Source organism: Babylonia areolata, chromosome 19 (assembly GCF_041734735.1).
Source record: "Babylonia areolata isolate BAREFJ2019XMU chromosome 19, ASM4173473v1, whole genome shotgun sequence".
Lineage (NCBI taxonomy): Eukaryota > Metazoa > Mollusca > Gastropoda > Neogastropoda > Buccinidae > Babylonia > Babylonia areolata.
The window spans coordinates 14238935-14263639 of record NC_134894.1 but is presented as its reverse complement, the minus strand read 5'-3'; the positions used below and the strand labels follow the sequence as shown (position 1 = coordinate 14263639).

The 24705-nt window shown below is 38.4% G+C and overlaps 1 protein-coding gene across 2 annotated transcripts; it reads right to left on the bottom strand.

Annotated features, from left to right (window-relative positions):
• Positions 1 to 60: 60 nt before the first annotated feature.
• LOC143293481 (uncharacterized) lies at positions 61 to 24408 on the bottom strand. 2 transcript variants are annotated; one of them, XM_076604374.1, is made up of 13 exons: positions 24351 to 24408; positions 20792 to 20981; positions 19194 to 19267; positions 16026 to 17280; positions 13880 to 14003; positions 13102 to 13204; positions 12809 to 12901; positions 11746 to 11962; positions 9757 to 9866; positions 9174 to 9242; positions 7534 to 7623; positions 5191 to 5382; positions 61 to 3475 (listed from the first exon to the last, which is right to left on the bottom strand). In XM_076604374.1, the coding sequence occupies exons 2-13, from the start codon at positions 20937 to 20939 to the stop codon at positions 3341 to 3343; spliced, it is 2610 nt and encodes an 869-aa protein (XP_076460489.1). In that variant the 5' UTR covers positions 20940 to 20981; positions 24351 to 24408; the 3' UTR covers positions 61 to 3340. The 2 variants fall into 2 exon arrangements, with proteins under 2 accessions (XP_076460489.1, XP_076460488.1); XM_076604373.1 differs by having other exon boundaries at positions 24258 to 24396.
• Positions 24409 to 24705: the final 297 nt, after the last annotated feature.

The following is a 24705-nucleotide window of genomic DNA, read 5'->3' as shown; positions in this document are numbered from 1 at the left end:
ATTTATGATTTATTGAAAACTGAGGGACTGTATAAAAATAGCAACACTTTAAAATCCAAGTAAAGCAATGCAAAACAATGTTTTTATTTTCAAATGCTTTTACACAGTTTATCCATTCATTTGTATATGTACATCACTTTCTTTTTGTGAATTTTAACACCTTCATGCCAGCACAAGCATTTTAATATATTTCCAAACAAACAATAAAATCAATGCATTACAATTTGGGTCTATGAATAGTAATGCTACATACAATTATCTGCAAATGAACTGACATGATGGATCATACACATGTGTAAGTCAGAATGCATACCTGTGTATGTGTGTATGCAGGTGATGTTCACTTACCTGCAGATTAGACATCTGGTTTACAGTATCTTTGCCGAGATTTTTAAAAAAAATTTTTTTTATAATAATAAGGCTTGGGCAAATACATGCACCTGTTTACATGATCAAAATTGTACAGCTGTTGAATGAAACCTGATTACAATGATTAAAAAAAGAAATCACTTAAGCAAGGGAAACCAAAATGGATAAAAGCATATAAAAGAACTTGGGCAACATTCAACCTTAAAACTGAAGGCGAGTATTTTGTGGGGACAATGCATCATGAAAGTGTTGCCATGAAGACACTGGGTAGACAGTGGCTGTGTGTGTTAACATGTTGGTGAGCTGAAAACATGTTAGCATGTTAATGAGGTGACAAATGTGTAAGCTGTGTACACTAGTATGTTAGCATGTTGGTGAGATGACAAATGTGTTTTTAAGTTGTGTACATGTTAGTATGTTGGTGAGGTGGAAATTGTGTGCGCATGTATTTGTAAGTGTGCTGGTTAAATTATCTACACATGTGTCAGTGTGTTGGTGAGATGACAAATGTGTTACTGTTAGTTGTGTACTCGTGTGTGTAAGCATGCTGGTGAAATGACAAATGTTTACTGTTAGTTGTGTACATATATACTATGTGTTAGTGTGTTGGTGAGGTGACAAATGTGTACTTAAGTTGGGTACATGTGTGTTAGCATGTTGATTTGGGGTGGGGTGTGTGGTGTTTGTATGTGTGTGTGTTTATTCCATATTCAAAACAATACTTTTTCATAAGATTAATATTTTTAATCAAATAAAATGAATATCCCCAATGAATGTGCAAATATTAATTCAAATTATAAAAAGAATGTAACTGAAAACACTGCAACAATGCTAGACTGAGACAATAAAAGAATAAACTGAATTATTACAAATCATTACTGAAGCAAGCGTATATCACTGATATCAACATTTATGATTTATTCTTTGGTAAAATAAAATATTTCAGACAACAAAACCTCTAAACAAGCCAGCAAAATAAATGAAACTAAAATGATTCCAGTTCAAAGTTATCACTGAATGATGAACACTACATCCAACGAAATGGCAATAAGGTCAACCCCAAAATCAATAATACAATATGATTCTGATGTTATGTATGATAACATTCTTACTACACACAGCAATCATTCAACACTGAATCAAATCATGTTGCTTAGATCTCAGACAACCACAATGGGGCCATTTCATTCAACACTGAACTGTACAGCCCCAAAACAACTCTGGTTACACTTCAGACATGCATGAAAGATAGTGGTACAGTTCATGATTGGTCAAGTTCCTTGTTTGTTTCAATGATAATGATGAATTATCAGGAAAACTATTTACAGAGACCCAGGCTTTCAACACACAACCCAACAGAGGGATTTGGTGAACAGTTCTTCTGTGCAGCACACCAATCACTCTTCACGGTTAAAGGACAAGAAGAAGATGAAAAGAAAAAGGAGAAGAGAAGAAGTGGAGAAGAAGAAGAGAGGAAGAATAAGAATTAGAGTTGAGGAGAAACTGCTGTTGGGCCCTCTCCCCATGCATTGTGTCCACCACAATCACCAACAGTTCCCATCACCTCACTGGGAGCACGAGGCCCACAGGTAAGAATATATTTTGACAGATTTATCAAATTTATCACAGTCTTCTAAAAATTAACCTTGAGTGGAAAATCCATTCCTTCTTATTGCTTCGCTTTCTTACGTGCTATGACACATAACAAAGACCATCTATTCCATGCAAATGATGGAAACAAAAAATCTGAAACAAATTTAAAAGTCTGGAATATAATACATTTATCATATATAAAATATGTGACAAAAATAGCAAAAACTAATACATACCACATGGTCAAAACATTCCACTCTCACTGGCTCATCAATGTTTCTCTCTCTCTTACACACACACACACACACACATTTGCGTGCACATCACAGGCCTAATTTTAAGTCTAGCACAAAACCAGAATGAAAGAATTAATTGCTGTTTAACAAAAATCTGTCAAGAAATGTTTTTTACAGGACAGTAAAGAACAATTCTCCATCACATTTACTTTCACAATGATAAAGCGGAACTTTCAAATAAAAAAATACAACACTGAAAAGCACAAACAGAAGCTTCTGCATGTTTAAAACTTTTATATTACCTCGAAGCAGTCCACAAATCTAATATACGCTGGAATATTTAACACACCTGTGACACCTTGAAGGTGGTTAAGCTCACCCAACACATGCTGCTTACAGACACTATATATAGCATATACAACGGTTTGGGAGTGGGATGGGCAGGGTCAGGGAGATGAACTGCTGTCAATGATATATACACAAGAAGCTGGGATATACACAAATCTAGTTGAGAACTAGTTTTGGCTCAGGTCAGAAGAAAACCCCAGACAAAATGAAAGACATCAAGGAGGAAATCTGGGTATATACTGAAATTTTGGTTTGTAAGATATAACTGTATACAAGATGTACCTCCTAAATTAAAAAACAAATCAAGAAAAATCCTAGTACAAAGTGCTTTCATGTATCAAGTGCGGAAAATTAGAATCGGCAAGGCAAAACTTGAAAGTAACTTTAGAACTAGCAATGTACTTGTTCAGTAAACATAACTGCACCAAAAATAAACAAGATAATAACTGGTATGTGTGGAAAGAACTCTTTTTTCCCTTTCTATTTTCAAGTAAAATTTGCTGTTAAAAGACAAAGTCTTTCAGAGAAAATCAGTTTGTTTATATCTACCATGGACAACGCATTCAGAAACACAATCAACACACAAGGTTATTAAAGACTAAAACTGCCCATATGAGCCAATGAAGAAAAAAGTATAAAAACAAAAATAACAATAAACCAACCATTGTTAAAAAAAAAAAAAAAGAAAAGAAAAGAAAAGGAAAGCCAAGACTAAGACCACCATCACAATGAATCATAACCTGCAGACAAAAAAAAAAAAAAAGAAAAAGAAAAAAAAAAGTCATCAGGGCCCATCACTCCAGGTCCCTGAAGAAGCTGCAGAGTGCCCTGTCCATGTCCATGTTGTTGTCCAGAATGTAGCGCCGTGCTTTGGCCACGTCATCTGTCGTGGTCACGTTCAGGAACTCTGCTATCAGCGTGGACAGCACCTGACACACGCAGGCAACGTCACTGTCACAGTGTCACATGTCCCCTAAACACACCTATCAAATAAGAAGGGGGGTACTTTTGTTCTTTATTGACCAGCCAACACCACAGGGCCATTTCAAGGCTGAAAAACTGTAAATATTGATACTGCAGAACAAGGAGGGCAAACAAAGACAAAAAAAACAACAACAACAAACAAGCAAAAAAACAACAACCCCACATCAGGAAAAGAAAATTGGGCACAATGTACAGGTCTACAAATCCTGGGACATGCCTCTGACATTGACCATTCCATCAATTTTTCATCAGAGAATTTAAAAAAACACCAACAAATCTGAACATAAACAAAAGACATAATACACAAAATTATCTATAATAATAGGCATTCAAAACAGAAAATTGCCAACACGCACCTCACACATCCTTGGTACAAAAACAACAACAGAACATGACACAATAAGAGTGCCCTGTTATCAAGTCAAGAAAAAGACAAAAAACATTCAATGCTTTCTGGAAAAACATAAAGTGACTGGACCAGCGATGCAGAAAATACAAAAGAAAGAGATGACAGAAAGAAAAGGCCTGAAACAAGAACAGCGACAAATGAGAGGAAATTTCTAGCACAGAACTTCCAGAAGGTGGGATACTAAAAGAAAATATTCACAGATAGAAAAGTTACACAAGAGTAAATCATAACATGGATTCTTCTGAGAAATACAGAGGGTGATATGCTAGAAGTGTGTGTGAGAGCGTGCATATGCACATACACACATATAACAGCAAGGGTAAGACCAGTAAAAAAAAAAAAAAAATTAGAAAAGACAATGTATTAAAAGCTAGGGCAGATGGGCGCCATAGCCAAATGGTTAAAGCGTTGAACTTTTGATCTGAGGGTCCCGGGTTCGAATCACGGTGATGGCGCCTGGTGGGTAAAGGGTGGAGATTTTTACAATCTCCCAGGTGAACATATGTGCAGACCTGCTAGTGCCTGAACCCCCTTCGTGTGTATATGGAAGCAGAAGATCAAATACGCACGTTAAAGATCCTGTAATCCATGTCAGCGTTCGGTGGGTTATGGAAACAAGAACATACCCAGCATGCACACCCCTGAAAACAGAGTATGGCTGCCTACATGGTGGGGTAAAAACGGCCATACATGTAAAAGCCCACTCGTGTGCATACGAGTGAACGCAGAAGAAGAAGAAGAAAAGCTAGGGCAGAAAGGACTGATTCTTGTTATCCTGAAGAGGTTGCTGCTGGTGTCCAGGGGCAGATTTACCAAAGTGTGTGTCTTCATACCAAAACAAAGTAAAACAAAGAAGAAACAAAAACTATTTAAAAATCCCATCAAAATGCCAATATGGAAATTCATGGACTACTGTAATACACCTACCCACGCAAAGAAACAGAGCTTGGAGAGATGAAAGAGGAGAGAGAGAGAGAGAGAGAGAGATAAACCATCAGTGGTATATTCACTTTCCACACACATCATCACGCCTATACACCTAGATTTATCAATGATTTTTTTTCTGTTTCAAAGCCAAATTTGGTGTCAATAGACAAAGCATTTCCAAAAGAAAAATCACCAAAATACCAATATAGAAATCCATATAATACAAAAATACCCCCTCCCATGCAAAGAAACAAGAGGGAGGAGAGAGAGACAGAAACCAGCAGAGGTGATGTTCTCTGTCCACACACACAACACCACACCTACCTCTGCCACACTGTCGTTCTCCACATCAAACTCTGGCTCCGCCCCCCGCCCTGTGACCGTGTCCCTTGATGCACGACTTGTGGTGGATGAACCCACAGAGCTGGAGCCGATGCTTGCTGAGGCGGTACCACTGCTGCCCCCCACAGCCCCCAACACTTCGTCCTCTGCTGATGGCACAGCCCCTGTGCCGTCCTGGGTTCAATCATCAAGTCCATTAGATTTGTCTTTGGCCCTCCTGGGTTCAATCATCAAGTCCATTAGATTTGTCTTTTGCCCTCCTGGGTTCAATCATCAAGTCCATTAGATTTGTCTTTTGCCCTCCAGGGTTCAATCATCAAGTCCATTAGATTTGTCTTTTGCCCTCCTGGGGCCAGTCATCATGTCCATTAGTTTCATCATCAAAAAATGATAAACCTGGCCATAAACATTAACTCAAAAACTACGGAGTGTGAGATTTTTGTCTTTTGCCCTCCTGGGGTCAATCATCATGTCCATTAGTTCATCACAGGTTTTTAAAATGATAAACCTGTCCATAAACATTAACTCGAAAACTAAGGAGCATGAAATTTTTGTCTTTTGCCCTCCTAGGTTCAGTCATCATGTCCATTAATTAAATCATCAAAAAATGATAAACCTGTCCATAAAAATTAACTCGAAAACTACGGAGCATGAGATTTTTGTCTTTTGCCCTCCTGGGGTCAATCATCATGTCCATTAACTCATCACAGGTTTTTAAAATGATAAACCTGTCCATAAACATTAACTCGGAAACTAAGGAGCATGAAATTTTTGTCTTTTGCCCTCCTGGGGCCAGTCATCATGTCCATTAGTTTCATCATCAAAAAATGATAAACCTGTCCATAAACATTAACTCAAAAACTACGGAGTGTGAGATTTTTTGTCTTTTGCCCTCCTGGGGTCAATCATCATGTCCATTTACTCATCACAGGTTTTTAAAATGATAAACCTGTCCATAAACACTAACTCGGAAACTACGGAGTGTGAGATTTTTTGTCTTTTGCCCTCCTGGGGTCAATCATCATGTCCATTTACTCATCACAGGTTTTTAAAATGATAAACCTGTCCATAAACATTAACTTGGAAACTAAGGAGTGTGAGATTTTTTGTCTTTTGCCCTCCTGGGTCCAATCATCATGTCCATTAGTTCCATCATCAAAAAATGATAAACCTGTCCATAAACATAAACTCGAAAACTAAGGAGCATGAGATTTTTGTCTTTTGCCCTTTTGGGAAAATGATGTCCATAAGTTCATCACAGGTTTTTGAAAATGATAAACCTGTCCATAAACATTAACTCGAAAACTAAGAAGTGAGATTTTTGTCTTTTGCCCTCCGGGTCAATCATCATGTCCATTAGTTCATCTCAGGTTTTATAAAATAAAAAAACCTGACCATGAACATTAACTCGAAACTGAGAAGCATAACATTTCTGTCCTTGGGGGTACAAATCATACCAAACAATCTCAGAGTTTTTAAATAAAAAACCTGTCCATTAACATCCATTCAAAAAATTGAGAGAGTGAGATTTGTTTTGTCCTTTGCCATCCTTGGTTAAATAATCATGCTCATGAATTACAGGTTTAAGAAAAAAAAGCCCATAAATATTAAATAAAAAATGCATGAGCATGACATGTTTATTCATTTGCAAATCCTGCGGTAAATAATTATGTCCACTGAATTCAGGTTTTTAAAAAAAACAACAACAACAAACATTTACTTAAAAAATAGGTAGCAACAGACTTGTTTTGTCCTTTTTTCCCCTCATGTGGTACAAATCATGCCCACTAATCAATTTGAACAGCTATATTTCATGATGTGACAATACAAAATGTGTGCTACGGCATTTATGTGTGTAATATGATACTTAAAAAAGCAAAAACTGTCAAACAGCCTGCTGATAATCATGTCAATATCAAATTATTGTACAAAATGTTATGCCCATCCACTGACTTTAATCACTGCATGTGAATAACTGTTATCATTGTAAAAAATTATTTACTTCAAATTAACATTGTTTTATGCCTTTTATGTATTCATAATGAATGACCGTGCTTCTTGTGCACTGTTAGGAAATTTTCTATCTAAAATTACGTTTAAGTAACATACTTGCTGTGACCCACTAGTGCAGACTCTGGCAGGGGTCTGACATTCCTGTCCTGTGCAAACTACTATCCGCCTATGCGGAGAAAACGAAAGTAGCGTTCATGTGTTTTGCACCACAAATCAATTTCCCTTTTAGTAGATGATAAAGTACTCTGTATTTTCTTCTACGAGACAATATAGTACTATGTATCCTGCAATGCTGTTGACAGTATAGCTGACCTCTGCAGCTTTCTTGGCTTTCTCCTCGGCTTTCCGTTTCCTCCTTTCCTCTTTCTCCTGTTTCTTCTTGATGATCATCATCTCAAACAGCTGCAACAGAAAGTCACCACATCTCAAACAGTTGCAACAGAAAGTCACCACATCTCACACAGCTGCAACAGAAAGTCACCACATCTCACACAGCTGCAACAGAAAGTCACCACATCTCTCAAACGGCTGCAACAGAAAGTCACCACATCTCAAACAGCTGCAACAGAAAGTCACCACATCTCAAACAGCTGCAACAGAAAGTCACCACATCTCAAACAGTTGCAACAGAGAGTTACATCTCAAACAGCTGCAACAGAAAGTCACCACATCTCAAACAACTGCAACAGAAAGTCACCACATCTCAAACAGCTGCAACAGAAAGTCACCACATCTCAAACAGTTGCAACAGAAAGTCACCACATCTCACACAGCTGCAACAGAAAGTCACCACATCTCACACAGCTGCAACAGAAAGTCACCACATCTCTCAAATGGCTGCAACAGAAAGTCACTAAATCTCAAACAGCTGTAACAGAAAGTCACCACATCTCAAACAGCTGCAACAGAAAGTCACTACATCTCACACAGCTGCAACAGAAAGTCACCACATCTCACACAGCTACAACAGAAAGTCACCACATCTCAAATGGCCGCAACAGAAAGTCACTAAATCTCAGACAGCTGTAACAGAAAGTCACTACATCTGAAACAGCTGCAACAGAAAGTGACCACCATCTTAAACAGAAAGTCACCACATCTCAAACAGCTGCAACAGAAAGTCACTATATCTCAAACAGAAAATCACCACATCTTGAGCAGCTGAAACAGAAAGCCAGCGCACTGACTTGTAGTTTTCATATGCAGCAAGGTTCGGCCAGTTTGAAACAAAAAGGAACATTTTTTACTTGAGACTTTCAATTTTATATAATGCTTAACAGAACAGAGAAAGTCAGCACAATGCCAATGTTCACATTAAAAAAAAGAGGCTGAATACAACCCTCTCTGGCCCAAGCAAAATGTTAACGTACATGAACGCTGTCTGTTATCAATAAAAATGTTACGAGGCTGATGACATGAAAATTAAACCATCTGGAGTCTAAGTTCCCTTTCTGGAAAGCAGACTATGACAGAACTCTCTCTTGCTGCAAGGAAATACTATCATCATACATGCATGTGATCACACACACACACACATACACACACACACAAGAAGGAGTACTTCCTTTCGATCTATGATATAACAAAAAATAATCAAACAGTAAGTGTAAGATCTTTATCAATTTATCTTTGTTATTTTTTTTTCTTTCTTTCTTCTTCCTCTTATTTCTTTGAATTATTAATATTATTATTAATATTTTGTTGCAAAGAACTAAACAGAAACACAAGCTGAAGCTGAGTCCAAGACATGCACTCTCCAATCACACTATCACAAAGAAACCAACCTGGCAAGTCCTAAATTTATGTGAATGAATTACAGTGCTTGTGCCTAATTTTCTTTTCCAGGTGTTTTGTTATTGTTGTTTTTTTCAGGTCCTATGGGATTGATATTAACAGAAATCAACAATAATAAATAAACAGATAAACTGAACGTCAGCAATTTCAACACTTACCGGAGACCCAGGAGGACAGCTGTAGTAACAGACCCGCTTCCAGTGTAGTCTTTCGTACCGTTTCTCCTCCTGCCAAAGCATGTAAGTAATCATGTTACATCATCAGGGTTTTATCAATGTACACACATTTTAGCCTGATTCAAAAACCCCCCAAAAGAAAGGAAAAAGATGGAAAAATAGAAAAAAAAAAAGGCAGACAGAGAGAGAAGATAGTACAAATAAACATACACAATAATAATGCAAGCCCAGCAGTTACAAAAGCATGCTGCAAATGTGTCTCATTAAAAAAAAAAAAAAAAAAAAATCAGTTGAAATCACATCAGTGCAATGTCATTAAATGAAATAAAGAAGAAACAAAAATCAGAGACAAAAAAAAACAATTCAAATATTGCATTCAAAGTTACAATTGTATGACAGACTTCCCTGCAAGCTAAACAGCACTGACTTCAACTTGCATACCTTTAAATTGCAGCAACAACAACAGCAAAAATACCAAACACACACACACAAATCTGTACCAAATACATAAATATTTATTGATTGTTTGTTACAGACAAGGCCACAGGGTCAAGCAGCAGCAGACCTTTGTAGGCGGTCTGTAGGGAATCCCCAGCCGCTTGGCCTTGGCTCGTTTCACATTGTCCCGCAGACGTTCCACCTCTCGTGTGTGCTCGTCACAGCTGCCGTCTGAATCTGCACGTGACATTTACAAAGTGAAAGGATGGGGGATGGGGCAACAGTCAAGTGGTTAATGTGTCTTGACTTTCCATCTGAGGATCCTAGGTTTGAATCGGTGCCTGGTGCGTTATGGGTGGAGATTTTCCTATCTCCCAGGTCAACAGATGTGCAGACCTGCTAGTGCATGAATCTTTGTGCGTGTGTGCATGCGGAAATCAAAATGTGCACTCTCAAGATCCCTTAATCTATATCAGTGTTCAGTGGGCAATTGAAACAAGAACATAACCAGCATGCACATCCCTGAAAATGTAGTATGGCTGCCTACACAGCAGGGTAAATACTAAAAAATGATTATATAAGTAAAAGCCCATTCATACTTACAAGAACGCACATTTCATTCCAAAATTAAGCACATCTATATGATTGTTTTCTGATTAATCTGTGAACATAAATGCCCATACAAAAACTGATTTTTTCCCCCCTTAAAAAATGTATGCTTTTATAGTGTATTTTCAACAACAAAGACAATAGCAATACTTGTTTATCTTCGTGTGAAACATCTTTGTGCAAAACATTAACATAAAATGAAATAAAATAGTAAAACCACAATTAAAAACCCCCCAGTAAATACATTAAAAGATAATAAAAAGAAAGATACAAATGTAGAACTACTAGTTGATTGAAATAAAACAAGAACAAAACTGGGCCACGCTCAGTGAACCTGTGTGCACCCACATGCACGCAAACACTCATACATGTGTGCAAATGCACACACACACACACAAACATACACACAGTGACACACACACCAATCTGCAGTCTAACAAACGCCCATGGTCAACCTTCATCTGAAAAAACTCACGTTACTAGGCCCCACCATCCACATGACACAAAAATACACATACACACATATACATAGGACTGAAATTACCAGTGTGTCCTGAACAGACAGCTGACAGAAAACGTTACCAGTGTGTCAGGACATGTACAGACAGCTGACAGAAAACGTTACCAGTGTGTCAGGACATGTACAGACAGCTGACAAAAGACAGCTGACAGAAAACATTACCAGTGTCAGGACATGTACAGACAGCTGACAGAAAACATTACCAGTGTGTCAGGACATGTACAGACAGCTGACAGAAAACGTTACCAGTGTGTCAGGACATGTACAGACAGCTGACAAAAAACATTACTAGTGTGTCAGGACATGTACAGACAGCTGACAGAAAGCATTACCAATGTCAGGACATGTACAGACAGCTGACATAAAATGTTACCTGTGTATGGACATGAACAGACAGCTGACAAAAGATGTTACCAGTGTAAGGACATATACAGACAGCTGACAGAAAATGTTACCTGTGTGTCAGGACATGTACAGATAGCTGACAAAAGACAGCTGACAGAAAACATTACCAGTGTGTCAGGACATGTACAGACAGCTGACAGAAAACATTACCAGTGTGTCAGGACATGTACAGACAGCTGACAGAAAACATTACCAGTGTGTCAGGACATGTACAGACAGCTGACAGAAAACATTACCAGTGTGTCAGGACATGTACAGACAGCTGACAGAAAACATTACGTGTGTCAGGACATGTACAGACAGCTGACAGAAAACATTACCAATGTCAGGACATGTACAGACAGCTGACAGAAAATGTTACCTGTGTAAGGACATGAACAGACAGCTGACAGAAGATGTTACCAGTGTAAGGACATATACAGACAGCTGACAGAAAATGTTACCTGTGTGTCAGGACATGTACAGACAGCTGACAGAAAATGTTACCTGTGTCAGGACATGTACAGGCAGCTTATAACAGACAGCTGACAGAAGACATTACCTGTGTCAGGACATGTACAGACAGCTGACAGAAAATGTTACCGGTGTCAGGACACAGCATGTACATCTTGTCCAGCTCTTCCTCAGGAATAGGCAGCACGATGGGCTCCACTTTGTACAGTGATGGTGGGGGGGTCATGTAGAAGTTGGAAACAGCAGGAGGCGCTCGATACGACACCTCCTCGAACGTCACAATGTATTCGATCATTGAGCGCCGGTTGTCATACACCACATACTCTGGATAGTCCACAGGTATGCCCTGAAGAAAACAGGTATACCCTGGGTAACTTTATGCAGTGTATTGGGGAAAAATGTAACACATAAAGGAATGGATACATAACTCTGGATAGTGTACATGTATGCCCTGGAGAACACAAGATCTTTTTAGATGACTTCATGCAGTGTATTTTGGGGGAAAGTAACAAATAAAGGCATAAAACACTATCTGAATCAGTAATTCTGGATCAAATTCTCTAACAAGAAACTGAGAAATCAGGACTTGTCCATGTAATAAGTGTTCAGTTTTGGACAGGCAAACAAATAATTACAGTTCGATGGCTGTCAGGAGTGCAATGTGTGTTGTGTGTGCATGAGCAACTGTTAAAGTGCACAATTATGTTTTTGTTCATGTTAATGTGTGATTAAAAACATTTTTTTGACTTGTTTACAAAGAATAAATACAAGTAGATCATCGCATACAAAAATAAAAAAACCCACACATATAGTAATTTATACACATGATAAATATATGTGTATGTGTGTCTAGCCTGACCTGATGACTGAGTTAGCCGCAAATTCTGGCGGAACAGAGCAAACCAACAGGCCTAGTTTGCATCAGTTTGACACGGTACAGTATATGGCACCAAACTGACTGGTTCAAGAATGAGATACAGTCAATGCTTCCACTGGCCATTAGCAATGCATTTAAAATGCCCAGTTTACACAGAAAACCAAAGCATATGCATAGGCCTAAAGCATATACACAGGCCTATATAGAGTTAATAAATGACTACTGTAACTGTCAGTCTATGGCATCAACACAACTGTTCACAAAAATTGTCTGAATGATCCATCAGTTCCGTAACAAAATGTTGGAGATTCATACCTGAACAGAGTCGTAATATCTCCAGCCACCTTTAGCTCTTGGCTTCTCTGGTTCTCGCTTCAGGTTGGAATCTTTTATACCGTGTTCATAAACCTGCAGTTAGACAAAAGCTCATTCCATCAGCCATGATTTATGCATTAAATGCACTGAATAAGTGTGTGTGTGTGTGTGTGTGTGTGTGTGTGTGTGTACATGTGCATGCCTGATGGTGTGTGTGAAGGGTTTGCATATAGAAGACTGCTGTTGTTTTGTGTGTCTCAGACAGTGCAGGTGCATGCACCACACCCCCCTACCTTGGACTCCCCCAGCAGCACACGACAGACGAGGATCATGGGGTGGGTGTCTGGACTGGAGGTGGTGGTGGCGGCATACTGCATGCACTTCCGTGGGTTGTCACTGCAAGGAAAAGCCACCACACATCGCTATACCCTCACTGCCATTACCTCACACATAATTCATTTATTCAATTATCAAATGTTGCTTGGTTATGGCTTAGCCTACCTATACAGGGCCTATTAGGCTGGAAAATTGTAAATATGTCCCTGTAGAACAAAAAAACACCCTGAATTTAATGGAAAAGAAAACCAGGCATAGGTATAATCATATTCATGTATATAAACCTAGGACATGCCTGTGACATTGACCATTCTGTCAGGTTTTCACCAGAGGAAATAAAAAACCATCAACCTGAACATAAACATACTTATACATGATACACAAAATCATACATAATGCATATGAAAACCAAAAATAGCCAACAGGCACCAAACATGTTTTAGGCACGAAAAAGAATGTAACACAATAAAAATACTTAATTATCAAGTTTTAAAAAAAGAAGAAAAAAAAAAGAAAAAAAATATCTGGGTAAATTCAGATTAGACCATCAAGACAGAAAACAAGACAGGAAGAGATAAGAGAAAGAAAAGGAAAAGGCCGAAAACATACAAGCGACAGAAAAGAGGAAATTTCTAGCACACAGTTTCCACATGGGTATACTGTTTATATCGAAACTAGTGCAAGAGCCCCTGGCATCCGTAGGGGGACCTGAAACAGAAACACCTGAAACAATACCTGAAATAGATTCCTCGTCCAAAACATCCTTGGAAGCTGAGACGATGATCCAGGCCCTCTTCACACAGATTGTGTTTGTTGGCTTGTGTGCCGTGGTATAAATACTTTTCGTTCAGTTCAAAGTCTGAAAGTGAAACATGAACCATGATTAGCTGGAAGCAATTAATCATTTTCAAAGCTATTTTGCTTTGACAGGAATTTTATTTTAACAATTATACTTTTTGTGTAAAAAAAGAAAAAGAAAAAAGAAAAAGCTAAAATGATGACACTTCTGTCTTCTGACGCTGCATTGACAACTAGGACTACCATTTCATACTTGGTTTTTTAAATTACTTTTCATCCCCCAAAAGCAGCCCTTCATCCTATAAGGACAAGTCCAAAGAACATACCAGAATATATTCATTGTTAAGTCCACAGAACACACCAGAATATATTTGTCATGTTCTTGTATAATTTCTAACCCAACGCCTACTGACATTAATGTATTTCTTGCCATCTCATGCTGACACAGATTTCAGAATCTTCGAGTTAAACTGACCAACTTTATGTTCTGCATGCATAATACACACGTAGTGATGTACACATGATGTATATATATGAAAAGGGCATTTCGAACTGGAAGCCTGTCCGTCTGTAATTCAGGAGATGCTGTCAGCATTCAGCCCATGGATAGCATGGACCTTCATGACAGAAGTCCACAGCTATAACTTAAGCACTCAGCTGTTGTGCCCCTGCTGCTGCTGGGTCCCTGCACCACACCCCCACTTTCACCCAAAACTGTCACATCTAAACAGTTCAATAATCAATTTATGTTGATTATATACATATTATACATACATACATACATACATATATATATGTGTGTGTGTGTGTGTGTGTGTGTGTGTGTGTGTGTGTGTGTGTGTTTATGTATATGTATAAACAACATTACAATGATTCATATCTTGAAAAAAAAAAGAAGAAAAAAAAGAAGTAAATACAGTAATCAGTTAGAATTTCTAACTACAATCTAAGGCATTATGGAGATAAGTCTTTATCAGTGTGAAGTTCTATAACCGTATAAGTCACTCTGAGGTCACTGTCTTAATTTTTGTGGAAGAAAACAAAAGGAAGCAAAAGAGCAGATCAACCACTGGACACAATATTAGCCATGTTAAAGAAAGACTTGGTTAAGTCCACACACACACACATACACACAAACTTTAGACAGTGCCATAGTTCCAATGGAAAACTACTCTCTCAAAGTCAAACTATTCCACCTCCAGCACCAAAACATACAAGATTTTCACGTTTTTCTTGAAATCAAATGATAATTTCACAGATCTCATGAACTGTTCCAAATCTGACCAAAAGACAAAATCTGTAACAGTCCTGAATTACTAGTAATCATTGCATCCATTCACTCTATCATTCCTTCATTCTTTAATCTTATGTTTTCATCAATTCCTCTGGTATACTATAAATACATATACTACATATATTTATATAGTAATCCATTCACTTACTATATATATATATATATATATATATATATATGTATGATAGTCAGTCATGTCCGACTGTGACCATCAGAACAACACAGGAGGTAACTGCTGTCCCAACTATCTGGGCTAGAATTTAATTATAGTGGAGAGTGTCTTGCCCAAGTTACATCCCCACTCTCTCGGCCAAGAGGGTTTTTAGGACAGTCAAGACTAGGCTGTAAGTGATTTCCAACTGCAATTGAAAAACCATTGATAATACAGCTTTCACACCTACCAGGTAGGAAAAGAAGCTGCCTGTTCTCCCTCCCACTGTCCTGGCCTTTTCTTTGGCTTTTCTGTCAGTGGTGTGCGTCGGTGTCGTCATTTCTTGCATTGTATGGTAGGGATTATTCTTTGTAAAAGATTATGACTCTCAAACTAGGAGACAAAATTACACTGGCTCTTAGTGCTGCAGCTTTGGGGGCTGGTTGGCCTTTGGGAACCACCCCAATGCCAACTGTCCTAAAACCCTCTTGGCTGAGAGAGTGGGGATCTAACTTGGGCAAGACACTCTGTACTATAATCAAATTCTAGCTCAAACAGTTGGGACAGCAGCTGCCTCCTTTGCTGTTCTGATGGCCATAGTTGAAAACGACTGACTATCGTACAATACAATATCATACCTGGTGGGCGGAGCTTCAACAGGTGCTCCTTCTCGGTGTTGAATCGCTCCAGTAGCATGGTATTCTGCAGACGCTCCACATTGATCACCTTCAGCCCCGCCTCCTCAAAGTCCACAGTGATGGCAGAGTACTCCCGGTCCACTGGGGACAGGGCCACCATACGATACAAGTCGTTCCCATCGTCCGGTAGCTGTGTCACGTCCCAGTTGGTGGGAATGCCCAGCTCACTGAGGGGCCAAGGACGCAGTGTGTTGATGCCTTGGGATGTCCCGTTGCTGGTGTCCAAGTTGCTGATGGTCTGCAGACATTCCTCCGCACTCTGAACACGATCCTGCCGCTCTTTCTGGCTGACACGTTCCAGGGAAGGTCGCCGCTCTGACTGCCGGCTGTCTCTTCGCTCCAAGCTCTGTCGCCTCTCCAACCTGTCCAGGCTCGGCCGTCGTTCAGAACGAGCATCGTTCAACTGCTCCAGTGAAGGTCTTCGTTCTGACATGTTGCTGCTGAAAAGTTCCAAGGAAGGTCGTCGCTCCGACAGTGGAGTGTCTCTTTGCTCTGAGCTCTGTCGTCCCTGTATCCTGTCCAGACTTGGCCTTCGTTCAGAACGAGAATCATTGATCTGATCCAGTGACGGTCTTCGTTCTGAACGGAAATGATTGATCTGCTCCAGCGATGGCCTCCGTTCTGACCTGTGGCCCTCAAGACGTTCCAATGAAGGCCTACGTTCAGACCTGTAACTGTCCGGCATCTCAGGTGAAGGCCTTCTTTCAGACTGATTACCAATCATACGATCCAAACTGGGTCGTCTCTCTGATTGCTGATTGACTATTCTGTCCAAACTAGGTCGTCTCTCTGATGTCTGACTGGCTATTCTGTCCAAACTGGGTCGTCGCTCTGACTGATTTTGCTGCTGGCACTTATAGCGCCCTCTCCGTGACCTCGGCACATCATCATCCTCATCGTCAGCATCGTTAATATCAATGGCGCTAATATCTGGCATGCCATTGCGTGTGTCACTGTCCGCCTCAACAGTTATCGTACTGGAGTCATATGTCTTACTGTTTGAGGAACCCACGTTCTTTACTAGTGCCCTGACAGCTGGTGCTGCCGCTGCCCCTCTCTGGATGAGAACATCACCATCATTGTCATCCATCAAGGAGGGGGCTCTGTTCATATCTGCTGCTGCTGTGATGGCACCACTGGCAGGTGTTTGCTCTGGGGTTGTGTTACTGCCACCACCACTACCAGCCGCGTCAGTCTGCAACAAAATGCATCACTCATGAGAGCAGGATGAAATCATGTTGCTCTCAATGAACATTATCTGGACTTAACTCTTTCACCCCCAATAAAGATCATTTTGACTTAACTCTTTCACCCCCAATAAAGATCATTTTGACTTTACTCTTTCACCCCCAATAAAGATCATTTTGACTTTACTCTTTCACCCCCAATAAAGATCATTTTGACTTAACTCTTTCACCCCCAATAAAGACGATTTTGACTTTACTCCTTTACCCTCAATAAAGATCATTTTGACTTAACTCTTTCACCCCCAATAAAGATCATTTTGACTTTACTCCTTTACCCTCAATAAAGATCATTTTGACTTAACTCTTTCACCCCCAATAAAGATCATTTTGACTTTACTCTTTTACCCTCAATAAAAATCATTTTCATTTCACTTCCCTCTTACATGAAGTATTTCTTGTACGCTATTGATAAGCTTACCATTTTTTGTAAAGACTTACTTTTTTTTTTTTTTTACACTCCCATGAACCCAGCAAAATGATAATAAAATTTGTTGTTGTTGTTGTTGTTGTTTTTAGGGGGATACACTGACAGATAAGTTTTACAGAAATAATCATCAAAAATTTTGTGTGATAAAAGTATGTATAAAAGACAAAAAAGAAGAACGAAAAGCAGAAGAAAGACAAAATGATGACATTCACAAGAAAAACCTCAAACAGCACAAAGCAGACTGGGCCCTCCATTTCCAAAATTCCAGACTTACAACAGACTTATGATCTATTTGGTGCAGACCAGTGAAATCAATGCTGATAAAATTATTGCCAGCCCTGTGATCCCAAATCACGACAAATCCATTTAACTTTTTAAGTCTCTAAATAATTAAACTAGCACTTCATAAATTTTACATCAGGCCTATGAATATGATCTAATTTCAATGTTTTTTGTTATTGTCTCATACAATTTTAATTCATTCCAAGTTTTCAATTTGCAGCAGTAGTAATAAGAATATCATAAGCTGTACAAGTTTTCTGATATATGATTGAAACAACAATTGGTGATAAATTCTGCTATTCAGTGAGCAGAACAACATAATCCAGATATTTAGCCTTTCTTTGACTCACTTGTGTAAACAAAGTGAGTCTATGTTTTAACCCGGTGTTCGGTTGTCTGTGTGTGTGTGTGTGTGTGTGTGTGTGTGTCCGTGTGTCTGTGTGTCTGTATTCCAGACTTAAAACAGACTTATGATCTATTTGGTGCAGACCAGTGAAATCAATGCTGATAAAATTATTGCCAGCCCTGTGATCCCAAATCATGACAAATCCATTTAACTTTTTAAGTCTCTAAATAATTAAACTAGCACTTCATAAATTTTACATCAGGCCTATGAATATGATCTAATTTCAATGTTTTTTGTTATTGTCTCATACAATATTAATTCATTCCAAGTTTTCAATTTCCAGCAGTAGTAATAATATCATAAGCTGTACAAGTTTTCTGATATATGATTGAAACAACAATTGGTGATAAATTCTGCTATTCAGTGAGCAGAACAACATAATAGGAAATTTTCTATCTAAAATTACGTTTAAATAACATACTTACCGTGACCCAACTAGTGCAGACTCCGGCAGGGGTCTGACATTCCTGTCCTGTGCAAACTACTATCCGCCTATGCGGAGAAAATGAGAGAACTACGGCCGATAACCTCCCAGAAGTAGGTAACGTCCCCTTTGTCCCCCTGGTTGTCGCCCTCTTTTGACGGCAGCTATTTAGCCTTTCTTTTTTTTTTTTTCTTCTTTTTTTTTTCATTTTGAAGAAAACAGCAGAGTTAATCATAATGGAAAACTTTTAAGAAGTGTTACTTCAATGTTGCTAATGTGAATTAAACATAAGAGTCCTGTAATTTTTATGTCAGTAATTTACCTGTGAGGACTGGTTCCCTGAATCGTCCAAGAGGCTGCGTCTTATAGCTTCCTTGATTGCCAGATCATATGCAGCTGAAGAAAAAGAAAGTTCTTCTGATTCATACAAGGCTGTAACAAAAACTGCTCAGGAAAATAAACCAAAAACCAAAAACAACATTTCTCACACACACTTTCAGATTTCATGCCAAACAATATTTTTCCATCCATAACATCTAACTCTAAGCAGTGAAAATAGAATCTCTCTAGCCTTTATAAATAATGCATTTAGATAGACACATGTATGCACTCACTACTGTACAGAGCAATATTTTTCATTTCTGTTGGCAGGCTTCTATTTTTACCAAAATGATGTAGTTACTGACTATAAAAGACATTAAAAAAACACAAAAAAACACGATTCTTTGTATGTTGGGTTAATGTGGAGTGATGGCCTAGAGGTAACACATCCACCTAGGAAGCGAGAGAATTTAAGCGTGCTGGTTCGAATCACGGCTCAGCTGCCGATATTTTCTCCCCCTCCACTAGACCTTGAGTGGTAGTCTGGACGCTAGTCATTCAGATGAGACGATAAACCGAGGTCTCATGTGCAGCAGGCACTTAGCGCACGTAAAAGAACCCATGGCAACAAAGCAACAAAAGGGTTGTTCCTGGCAAAATTCTGTAGAAAAATCCACTTCGATAAGAAAAACAAATAAAACTGCAGGCAGAAAAAAAAATACAAAAAAATGGGTGGCGCTGTAGTGTAGTGACATGCTCTCCCTGGGGAGAGCAGCCCGAATTTCACACGGAGAAATCTGCTGTGATAAAAAGAAATACAAATACAAATATTCACAAATACCTTTTTTTTTTTTTCCTTAATGTGTATCCCAATCTTTATAATTTAAGTTACAATACTGTGCGAGCAGCAATTCTGCACTGTTATTGTCAAAACCTATGGCGACTTTCATTAGACAGGCAGCTTTATGGCATGTACCAACAAACACCACAAGCATGCAGAAAGGGAAGCAGACCAGCTATTCCTCATACATAGGGTACAATAACAAACAGATAAATATAAGTTTATAATATATGAAAAAAAATTCTTTTTTTTTTTTTTTTTGTAAAGGACAATGAATGTAAAAAACAAATCAATATGCTGAAGCATAGAAAAAGTGTTCGAAAACAATCTTTTTAATGATTAAACTGGTAGTGGTATAGATCAACTGAACTTCTCTCTCCAAAGACATCAGATCAGTGCAATTAAAAATTCAAAATGTCCCAACTTGGAAGATCACATGAGATAAAAACAACTTCACAACATCAAAATACAGAACTCTGGCAAGGTGCATTATCACAACACAGATACATAGAAAAGTAATCAACAACATGGAAACATGATTGTAAATACAGGTTTACATATATATATATATATATATATATATATATATATATATGCGGACTGATGTATTTTAAGCACTGCATGAAACATTTCAGAGTCACACATTCACTGCACACATTGCAGGTAATATATATTAAATGTAAAAAAAAAAAGAAGAAAGAATCAACACACATTTCACATACGCAATCCCAAAAGCAACACTGTCAATGTATACTTACATTCCAAACTTCTGGACAACCGTGCTTGGATCTTCACCTGCTCACCAATATCTACATCGTCCAGGAAGACGTAGCGATTCAGTGGAGGCGATGAGGACCCCTGGATGCCAGAAGCAGTCTGCGAAGATGGTGTCCCTTGCTGCGACATTGAACACCTCTTGCATGCGATTTACTTCTCCAGAAACATCCACTGCAAAAAACATGCAAACATGGCAATGTTTTCAGTTGTGAGCTTTCTTGTGCAAGAAAGCAACTTACATGTAGTGACAGGCAACGTGAAATCTGTTCTGATGAAACAAATGTTGATATGAGAGCAATGCTCGGGCGCAGGGCTCAATGAGTTAACAATATACTGAAATTAGAGATGGAAAGGCCAGGATAACAGTAACAGAACCTTCAGAACATTGTATGCAAAGTAATGTGAGAAGTATCTGAATGGAATTTGTCAATGTAATTTGAATTACATGAACCCCAACAGTGCAGTAGTATGTATCATGTACATACACACTAACACAGTGACATCAATGATGACATCATCAAAAGCAGGGAAATAGCTGTGGAAAGTTGAAAATTCACACCTTTGAGTGGTATCTCCTGACCATTTTCTCAGTTGGCTGATTGTTCTGTATATTGATTTAGGGCTTGAAACATCATTTTCTACTGTTTTTTCCCCAGGCACTTAAGAGCTTAATACCAAAAAAATGCTGCTCACCTTTATTATTTTTTGGGATTTATTTTGAGCAAGGAGTAAAGTTCAACATAACCCTTTGCGTGCCAGGGAAAAAACAGTAGAAAGTGGTGTTTCAAATAACAAATCAATATCCAGAACAATCAGCTCAAAACTGAGACAATGGTGCGGATATATCAAACTGTTGATAAAACTTGTCTTTGAGAGTTATTTCCCTTCTTCTGATGATGTCACTATGTACATATTGCACTCGGGGGTTAAGTTCTGTCTGAGCTTCTTTTTTTTTCTTTTTTTTTTCCCGGACCTTCTTGGGTCAACCACCGTTTTATTATATATATATAAATTCATTATGACATTCAGAATAGATGGGAAAATATGTGAACATAAACAATAACAGATGTAAGTGATTATGTTGATACACACACACACACACACATATATATATATATATACATGTATATATAGTTCATTACACAATCAAACACATGAATCATTTTATGGTTTTTAGTGACAATATATAAAGTCACAAACACATACACAGAAACATAAGCACACGCACACGCACACGTTTTGCTATGTCATTCATCTTTATGCTGAGCGCAGAGCTGCAATCATTTCTAGCCTAGCCTTGTTACCATTGTCTTCTACGTTCGCTGACCCCCCCCCCCCCCCTTTTTTTTTCCCCCCATCGCTGTATCTTCATACTATTATACATCACATTACTGTTACAAAGACCTCTCTGATCACTGTATCTTCATATGTTTACACATCACATCACTATTACAAAGACATCTCTGATTGCTGTTTGTTTTTGTTTGTTTTGTTTTTTTTCTCCCCCCCCCCCCCCCCCCCCCATTCTTCTCCCCTTTTCCTATTTAAGTTCTGTCTGAGCTAATTCATAACATTAAGAAAGGCATGTGACTTGTTTAAATTAAAGGCAACCTACTAATAAGCCAGAACTGTTTTGTTTTACCATTACTCTTCCTGTCAATACTGATGTTCTGCATTGATGTCATGCCATATAAAGCCTTAAAAACTAGATGCAGATAAAAATGTTATGCTCAAATTCGTTATAATGGTAAAAACAACTACGACGATCTGTTAGTCTTTCGTTTGTAGTTTATTCAGAATGAAATTATAGAAATGATTAACAATCATGAATATGGAGAATGAAGCAACTGCGAAAAACATTAACCTAATCACAGCCAGGGTTGCCTTACTCATGCAGCATGGTTTTTGCCAGGGCATTTTCAGTGAAAATGGTTATTAAAAAAATCTACAAACAACAAACACACACCATATATTTTATCTAAAAGGAACATGACTGAGCTTTGTATCGAAAGTGTTTTTTAATTCATGGGATGTACAGATATCATTTTTAGCTGGTTGAACAATGAAGTTTTACTTTTTAGCTGTACTTAATAAATTTGTAGATACAACAAACATAGCTTTGTCACTGTGAATTTTTCAACAATAAAAAAAACTAATTTAACAACTCAAATTAAAAACTGCAAATTCAGAAAACCAACAAACAAAATCCAAGCAGGACAAGAATGTCAGACCCCTGCCGGAGTCTGCACCAGTGGGTCACAGTTAAGAATGTGTTGTTAAATCCAAGTATTCAAGGTGTTCTATCTGAGCTAAAATAGGAATCAAAACATCAAGACTGCACACATTTTGACAAAATTCCAAAGTGTGCTATGATCTAAGTCTGTAACCCACCTTCTTCCCCCCGCACCCCCCCCCCCCCCCTTCCTCCTCCTCACTTAGGACTGTGTTTGTGTTTATTCATGATTGAAGTAGTTTTCTTCTGGGTTGGACAACAGTTATATCATCATTTCTATTTCTCGCTGAGGGAAAACTTGGGAAAGTCAGCTGACAAATCAACAAAGCAGAACATCATGTAGGCAATATGGACGCAGCTACAGTATCAAGGATTAACCCATCATGTAGGCAGTGAAAGGGTTTAACTAAAAAAACAACAACAAAACAACAGCATATAATTATCTTTAAAAAAAAAAAAAGGTATTGCGCATAATCAAATAAATTTTGCTCTAAGAAATTTACAATATAATAGTTCCAATATATATAAGAATGCATTTCAAAATGTTACACCATCCATTAATCAAAACGTGACAGTATCATGAGTATGTCCAACTAACTACGACAAACTATGACAAGGCAATTCATGTTATGCAGTAATACTAAGTGCAGTACACATAGCAAACTATATTGTATATACAAACATACATGCATGCAATCACTGCACACATGTATAAAACAAAAACAATAAGAAATAATGGCAGATTAATTTTGTGGATGGTTTTGAAACTGCAAGTGGTGTAATGCATGTTTTATAATGCAATTTTTTTCTGTGAATGTTGAAAGAATTATGATACTATAAAACTGAAAAAAGAGTAAATAGATCCAACTCAAAATCACTCAGTTACAAAAAGACATAAACAGACTATTTAGAAAACGTGTAAGCACAAGTCAAAGGCGACACCAGCTTATGTGAAAACTAGACGAATCTGGACAACAAGCGGCTAAGCATGTGACACGATGTCACACTGTCGTAAGTCGTCTAGCTGTTTTGTTTTTGTTTTTTCTAATACGAGAGTTTCGGTTCTGATCTGAAGGGAGAAGGCCACATAAAGTTCAACCAGAGAACTCAGAAGTGTGCACTTAGCTCAACATTGTTGACAGTTTCGGTCCAACAGAAGTAACAATGTTTCCCTAGGCGTTATTTTGAGTACGGAGGCTCGGTGTAATACGCACCATAAATCTTTTGAAAATGCAACTGTGATCGGTTGAACAACAGAGCTGTCAATAATGTGAGGAAAACGGCAAACCGAAATTAGCACTTGCCACCTTTAGACATAAGGGGGAAGTTTCTTCCGTGTCGTCACTGCCTCACTCACGGATGAATGCAAACACACAAAATATCTAAAAACCACATTCTCACGAAAACTAAATTCCGGGAAGGCGTTCAAAGCATTCGGAATGGCGCAGACGCTTCGTTAAAACATGATGATGAAAGGAAGGCAAACACCTGTATATAAACATAAACAAAACGCGCTGACAGGCCTTGAAACAAAATGAAATCCTATAAAATGCTTTGTTATGGTTGTAAGTGTTTAGTTGGTGATGTTTGTTTGAACTTAACCTGAACTCTGGTCTCAGTTCTTCAGGCGCGCGTTGAGTCGGCACCTGCTGGTCAGGCATC

Coding starts and splice junctions, on each gene's coding strand:
- LOC143293481 (XM_076604374.1), bottom strand. CDS start 20,939: ATGTCGCAGCAAGGGACACCATCTTCGCAGACTGCTTCTGGCATCCAG. Junction 14,004..16,025: donor GTTGAAGCTCCGCCCACCAG/GTATGATATTGT, acceptor TTTCACTTTCAG/ACTTTGAACTGAACGAAAAG. Junction 13,205..13,879: donor GGACGAGGAATCTATTTCAG/GTATTGTTTCAG, acceptor TTTTCCTTGCAG/TGACAACCCACGGAAGTGCA.